The sequence below is a fragment of the Dermacentor andersoni genome, chromosome 3 (assembly GCF_023375885.2).
Source record: "Dermacentor andersoni chromosome 3, qqDerAnde1_hic_scaffold, whole genome shotgun sequence".
Lineage (NCBI taxonomy): Eukaryota > Metazoa > Arthropoda > Arachnida > Ixodida > Ixodidae > Dermacentor > Dermacentor andersoni.
In genome coordinates, this window is record NC_092816.1 from 139,934,583 (window position 1) to 139,942,131 (window position 7,549).

Sequence of the window (7,549 nt, forward strand, 5' to 3'; positions counted from 1 at the left end):
TCACGTGGATTTCAACTTCTGTTGGCAAGACTCTACCAAACGGTCACTCGAGGTTAACATACAGCAACATATTCATTCTCTAGGCATACGTTACTCATACCATTAGAAATAGTCAAGTTGGCTACCTCCTTCTCTTGAAGAATAAAATGAACTTCGTCGTGTCTATGTATTTAAATATGTTGTGTGTGTGTAAGGTGTTTGCAGTGGAAATTGCCTCAACGCACGGGGACTTTTTCGTCCCCCCTCCCCACCTGCGTGTAGGGCAAGAGGCGGGCACCCCAGCTCGGTGGAATAGTTTTCAATCGCAGTGCAAATTGAACAAAAAAATGTCTGTGGTGCTTCTAATGCGCTTGTCCTATCGTCGCACGTATGCGACAACTTGCAACTAAAAAGAAATGCCAAATATGGGTAACTCTGGTAATGACACTTTAGGTTGGGGGAGTTGACTTCAGCATCCCTCGAGGAGGTTCTGCTGAGCCCTCCCCCTCTCCCCCAAAGTTGAGCCTATGGTGATGATGTTGATTTATTTACAAGTGATGAGGCACAAGATTATGATGGTGATGGTTCATCATTCACACCAGTTCTTTTATCAGGAGGTCTGTGAGCTGGCGCATCAGCTATAGAGAGATGCCCACGCCCTTCACTGTCACGGTCGTGTCCATCTTCCCGTCCTCACTTGAGGTACCAGCCTCGGCTTTGTAGGCCAAATCCAATCGCATCGCATTAGTTTTGAGGTCTGGAAACACAAGATTTTTTGTTAATCGAGTGTTTTTATTCTAGGGTGGTTGCTTGGGGTAGTTGGTAATTCACGGTAAAAAACGATGTGCAGCACGAATGACAAGGACTGCAATAGATGACATACACAGCGCAGTGTATGTGTCTCTCGCAGTCCTTGTCCTTCACGCTGTATGTCGTTTTTTATAATGTTTTTTTTTATCATTAGCGTTGCCAACAACTTATCCTAGAAGGAAATTGATCAACAGTCAGTACACTCTTTTCTGGTGTAAGGAGACTCGGTTAAAAGGTCCATGAACCACCTCTTGGGCTTGCTGACAAAACAAAGACCCAATAGCTGACATCAATCATGAACGGTGTTTTGCACGTTTTCCTACTGTTACTGTGTGAAGTACTGTTACTGTGTGAAGTAAGTGAAAATCTGCTAGCGAATTTATAATTACATACAATAATAATTACAGCAAACGCTCGGCCACAAGGTTGAATAAGCAAGCAGCACGGCCTTAAAAAATTATAACATGCCCCTTTGTACAAGTTAAAAAAATTGCAGTTAGTTAAAGCGTGCAATTACGACTAAGAATAAAAAAAAGAGCAAGCCTTCGAAAGTGTCGTACGGCCGTCATCAGCTCAGTTCCTAATGTCGCCAGCAAGTTCTATGGCAACGAAAATGCAATGTATATTAAGTGCAAGCCGTGGCACAGTTAACATTTATGGTGTAATTAGGAGCGTTGCCAATAATTGTTGGGTCCTGATTTGTTTAAATATCCAGAAGTTTTGTTGAATGTTTCCCCTGTATCTTCGGTGGACTAAACATGAAGCCTTGCCTACAGTTGATTAAAATTAGGGGCAAGTTATAGACCAGGTGTAGACGAAGTGTCAAGCATGTGGAATAATTAGAGCCTGAGCAGTAGTAAATTACGTATGCAAGCACTCTGCAGCATTCATGATCTAGAGCACCACTGCAGTACGATGCACCCAAAACCATGCAGGCAATGGATGACCCACATTATGCGCTCCACTCGCTTCTATGTAGGCGCAGTTCGTCCTGCGTGTCTCTTGGTGCAGAATGTCAAACTCTTCTAAGGAATTGTATCATATATAGGGAATTCTATGGAATCATAGATATTGAGATATGGGGAATCACTTACCAACCATGACACCTTGTTCCTTGTGCCCCACCACACGGAAATCCTTACAAGCCCTGCCGACTTTGCTAACGTCATTTAGCCTAACCATGAGGCCCGTGTCAGACAATCTCTCCACTGAAAACTGCAGAAGGAATATTTCTTTCAGTCTTTCTGCTGTCTTACAACAAGATGCCATGAGTAAATGCACATATTAGCAATATCTAACATACATGAGCATATTAAAGAATGTAATGAAATAACAAAAATTATGGCTATTTCATTTCTGAACAAAATTTGGCGGTCGTGGAAGCTGGCGCTTCCAAAGCATTGCAGGACCAATGAAAAGAACCATGAAGAGGCGTAGGAGTAGCGCGTGTCTGTCGATCTCCCAGGGCACCTATATCCCGGTGGCATTCTTACATTCGCTAGTAGGTACTGCGGGGCGGGGTGTTTCTTCTGGTGTTCGACATTTCTGCGCCGGCGTGAGTAAGAGCGGTTGCGAGAGAGAAATTCTATCTGGGGGCCTTTGCTCCTTGAATATTTGACTTGCCTAGGCACTACGGAGGAGGTTTCTTGGCACGTGTTGTAGAATTGCCCCCTAGATATGCCGGCATTGCGGAGTGCAGTCGAGTTTGTTTATGCTCCGCCAGTGGCTGCCCGCACGGTGTGGCAGTGGGTATCGGTTGGTGATCACTGTGTCTGAAGGGGCAAGGTTCTGAATGATGTGGTATAAGTCACGGGTAGCTTTTTTTGTCGCAACGATAGATTGCATTTTTTACAAGCACTGCTCCAGGAGGGCACATGTAACTGGCTAATGGAGGCCTCAGGAGCGCACCTGAGATTATAATAAAGCAGGCGGCACAGGAGCTCTAGGGCACCCAAGGGGTAGTGGGGGGCACCAAAGCTAGAAGCAGGGCGGCCCGTGGGTTGGGGCCGCACAGGGCTCGGCGAACCGGAGCAGTCCGGTTTGTAGCTGTGGTGTCCCCGTTGCCGCTTTGGTGTCCTGAAAAGGCCGCCAATAATGCGAAATAATGACACGTTATTACCATTACTAAAAAACACAGTTGAACAAATATAATTACGTCCAGCCGCCAACTTGCGACGCTAACTTCAGGGCTACCGCGCTCCGTGACTTCTGCCGGCACGCCTAGGGTCAAACGCATACAACACCCGCTGAGAAACTCCTTTGTTGTGCCTAGGCCACCAAGGCAGAGTCATATTCAAGGAGCAATAGTCCCCACCTTTCCTCTCTCGTACCCACTCATACTCGCGCATGCGCGCTAATGACCTCCGTCTCCGCAAGTGCCATGCTCCGCTGTACCTCACGCGGTAGGCACTGCGCTGAGCCAGCGCGCTTACATCGATTGCTGCTAGGTTTTTGCAGGTGCATGTGCCAGGTGCATGTGCGATTCATAGGCTTACAACGAAGGAAGAGCAGTACGCTGACAGCATTGTGGTGGATTGCGCCTAACATCACAAGTGGCTGAAGCTTTAGTTTTAACAGGTTGTCTGTTCATGAAAGCCGTCACAAGTAATGGGCTGCCGTGGTAAAAGGCGAAAGTTATGATTCCGTCCAGCTCATCGAACATGCGCCAAACGTTTCATAACAGTTAAGCTTCTATGTTATTTGGCGAGGCATGTATTAGCCAACAAGTTGCTTAGGATCGTCAATACCCTCTTGTTCAAATTTCTTACTCCTCTGTGGGGGAGCTAAATAGGATTAGCTTTCAACGTAGGTACAGCGAACAGAACGTCACATTTGCCGTGTAGATATGAAACAGATTCACATACACAGGCTGCGTCGCCACTACGGTGTGAATATCACAACCGCGTCCAAATGCTTTCCCAAATGTGAAATGTAATGTGCAGAGTTGGCCATTCACGCCAGCACCAATGAAAGCGTGATTTCTGCTATGCTTTAAACGCAGGAGCAGGATACACGTGGTATGATCCCACGTCTGACTTGTCCCAACAACCACGCAAACAATTTCTAAACCATTGTGACAAGATAGGACTTCATATCAGACTCCTCCTGTATCCTTGTATGACGGCTGCCGCTAAAATCTCAGATGGTTTACGTTCACATTCCTTATTGGCTACTCCAGAAGCCGTTAGTAGAGCTGGCAATACTGTCTAAATAAACAAAGATGGCTACGTTATCCAAGGGCGCTAAAACTTAAAGCTATTCCGAGCTTTTCTATTCCAATTCGGCAATCAGCCCTCCGCGATTGGTCAACAGCTTTTTTGGGTAACCCCCACTTCGCCTGTCAGCCACACGACGTCACGTAAACCGCGATAGCTCCCCATCTGATATGGTGTGTACACTCCGATTATACATGATGAGACCGAGGAAAAGAAAAATAGCCATTTTTGGTTCGACACCATTAGCCCTCGGCTATCGGTCAAAAGTTTTCGGGCTGCAACTACTTCACCTTCCTGTCACGTGGCGTCTCAACACCGTGAAAATTCACCGCGTGAAAGTGACGTGTCCGCGTTAAAGATGCATTAATATGCCGAATCAAACTGAATTTTTCTCTGAATGGCCGCAGGCTGCCCCGTGCGGAAAGGAATAGAAAATGACTGCCGCCGATCACTCAGGCTCTGGCTACACGCACCTGCCATAGAGCATGGTTTATTTGTGTACAATTAAACTTTTTGCGTGGCATTGTAACGTTTTCGAGCACTTCCGGCACAATTACGGCCTCACTCAGCCAACTTTTCGTTGCTGAGGATCCTTCTTAGTTGAATTCTTAAACTTCTGTTGCATATGGCCGCCATTTTCGACCAGCCACCGCAATATACGTAAGGGAAAACGGACCAATCCCAGACACTTGAACCATCCTCTTCATACGGTGATCGATTTTCAGTGCATTGGCTCGGCCCCATTCAATCCCTCTCCACTTGAGTGTGCTCCTCGCCTCCTAACAGCCAATTAGATGAGACAAGTCGCTCAGTGTAGGCAATGTTATTCGTTTTTAAAGCAAACAATAGTGACCTCTATAAATGAGGAGAGCGTTTGATTGGTCTGTTTAGGCCATCTTGCGGGTCCCCGGTCCCCGCCCGATGCTTGCGTCGGCAGTTATGCACATTTGACGTCAGGAAATTGGAATAAAAACATATTGAAATAGTTTGACGTTATAGGGACGCAGGTTCACGGCGGCTCTTTCACTTGGTGGTGTAGTCATCACGCGTTTCTCGTTCGGGACGTCGAATCGAGGTGTTCCGGCGAAGCCTAAAGGGTCCTTGCTCTCGATTACTTTATTTTGGTCGGTCTCAAGCATCCCAGGCAAACCCTGGTCATACATGCGCGGCTTTCAATTTAACCGCGAATATCAGGTTGCCATAGGGCAGACTTTCCGCATTGAAGAAATCACGAGTGGGAGTGCCGCAAGGCGCAGTCCTCTCGCCATTACTGCTCAACTTGGTGATGCCACCACTCTGCTATTGCCTGGTTGAGATACCTGGACTTCCCTTCAGTGTGTATATGGACAATGTCACAATACGGACCAACGGGGCTCCGACGCCGACTAGTCCGATGCCATTTAAGCTGGGATTGACACAACTACAACATTTCTAAAGCAGGTCGGACTCATGTCTTCTGTTGACAGAACTAACTTGTACTGGGCACAAACCCAGCCCATTTAGCCTCGCGATTTTCATTCACTTTTGATGGCGAACAAATATCTCAGCAAGACAGTGTTCAAGTTCTAGGCATCCACATCAACGGAGCCAGTGGTGCAGCAACATGGCATCACAACGTCACTCGAACCTGGCATCAGATACTCCGCCTAATCCGCTGCATTGCATACAAAAACTGGGGAAGTGAGGAGCTTTGTGGCTGCTCTACCAATTTCACGTGCTGTATATGGCCTATAACACCTGCAGTCTGACCCAAAAGCAACCATAAAAACTCCAATCGCTCCACCACGAAGCCATGGGAGTTGTCACCAGCCTGCCGCGTTTCGTGCCCTTACACCGCCTTGCTCAAATGGCCCAAATGAATCCAAACCAGGCATTAGCCGAGGCTGCCAAGGATTCACATCAGTTCCAATTAAGATCCACGATATCCTATCGCAGCATCATCTCGCTTCTTCATTTTCCAGTCCCCTCAACGCCTCTGCCCTCTTGCCGTGCTCTGTGACATTGTCCCATGACCTGCACCGATTCCTCAAAACGTGAATGCCCATCATGCAAAGAGGCAGTTGTCTTACACAAGGCGGCATCAAGCAGACATTTACACTTCTCCTCCCTGTCACCATGCTTTCTACACCGACAGTGCCCTCAGTGACGACGCTTCAGTCTTAGTGCACTACTGCCCACGTACTGTCGCGGCCTACTCCTCCTGCCGGCCTACCTGCAACGACCCATTAACGTCGGAAGTAGCTGCGATACCCGCTTCATGCAATGCCATTCTCAGGCCTCCTTTTGCAGCCTTCACTCGGACTGTTTACACAGACTTGCAGGCCTCCATAAAGGCCTGCGCCCGACTGGACTCTCGCAATGGTCCTGTTAACTTAATACACCGGGCGATGCGAATCGCCGACGAGGCTGGCCACACTGTGTGTCTCGCATGGATACCTGGTCATGGTGGGGTTGCTGGCAACCGAATGTCCTACCCTCTGGAAAGGGAGCTTCTTTCCTGCCCCTCAGAGACGGGGCCACAAGTGCCTGATGACCGATACCCCATCCACCCGGACATAGTCCTGGCGAAGGCGGCTTGAAGAGCGGCGTTCCGGAAACATCCTCCCAGAAAATCCTGTGCTTCTTCCAGGGAAGTTTACCCGTGCTGAAGCCACGCCTCCGACGCATCGTCAGGGTGACTGCAGTGACGCCAGCCCGCCGCACCAGGATGCGTCTCCAGCCACTTACCGATCCTGTCCAAGGAAGCAGTTGCTGGATGAGAAACATATACTCTAGCACTGCAGGAGAGCGATAGACACTCTCCCCGCTACTGTGAGGCCCGAGGATTTAGATGCCTGGCAATAGCCAGCACTTTATATTCCAGTCATTACTTCGATTTTTACAAGACTCAAAAATGGTCAATAATACCTGAATTGACCTCCTGTTCTCTCCCTCCCGCCGCCCCGATGGATCCACTTCCTGGGGGCGGAAACCTTTTATGGTTATTTTATTAACTTTAACAAGAAAGACATAGCAACACAACAACAATAACATTAAGCGAGAAAAAGGCAGAAATTGTTGCACTGCGCATGCCAACGCCAGGCCGGTAAATTCCTAAATTCCTCTTTAGAAAACAAGGGGAAGGCGGGAGATGGAAATTCAAGACGATGAGCAAAACGAGAACAAGGTGAAAGCAGGAGCCAACGTTTCGACAAGAGGACTTTTCTTCAAGGCGACGTGCTTTCCTCACCACAGTATATATAGGTGGGGTTCTTCTAAAGGAGAGAGGGTTGCCGCACCCACCCACCTAACACCCTCTCTGCGTCGAAATGTCTCCTGCTTTCACCTTGTTCTCATTTTGCTCATCCTCTTAAATTCCTCTTTGGCACTCCATAATGCTTCTCGAAGGGGCGCGGTATCGGTGCGTCACAAGTTGGCACGTAGGCGTGATTCTTTTTTTATATAGTTTTTATTTACCAGTCGCAACAACGGTCTTATAGTATTATTTGGGGCACCTCCAGGACACCAAAGCGGCAACGGGAATACCAAAGCTTGAATCCGGACTG

At 48.0% G+C, this 7,549-nt stretch overlaps 1 protein-coding gene across 1 annotated transcript; it reads right to left on the bottom strand.

Moving 5' to 3' along the window:
- Positions 1 to 504: 504 nt before the first annotated feature.
- LOC140216550 (uncharacterized) lies at positions 505 to 6,770 on the bottom strand. The gene is made up of 3 exons (XM_072286920.1): positions 6,441 to 6,770; positions 1,884 to 2,004; positions 505 to 736 (listed from the first exon to the last, which is right to left on the bottom strand). Exons 1-3 carry the CDS (start codon positions 6,768 to 6,770, stop codon positions 618 to 620), a joined length of 570 nt encoding a protein of 189 aa, XP_072143021.1. The 3' UTR covers positions 505 to 617.
- Between the last annotated feature and the right edge of the window lie 779 nt (positions 6,771 to 7,549).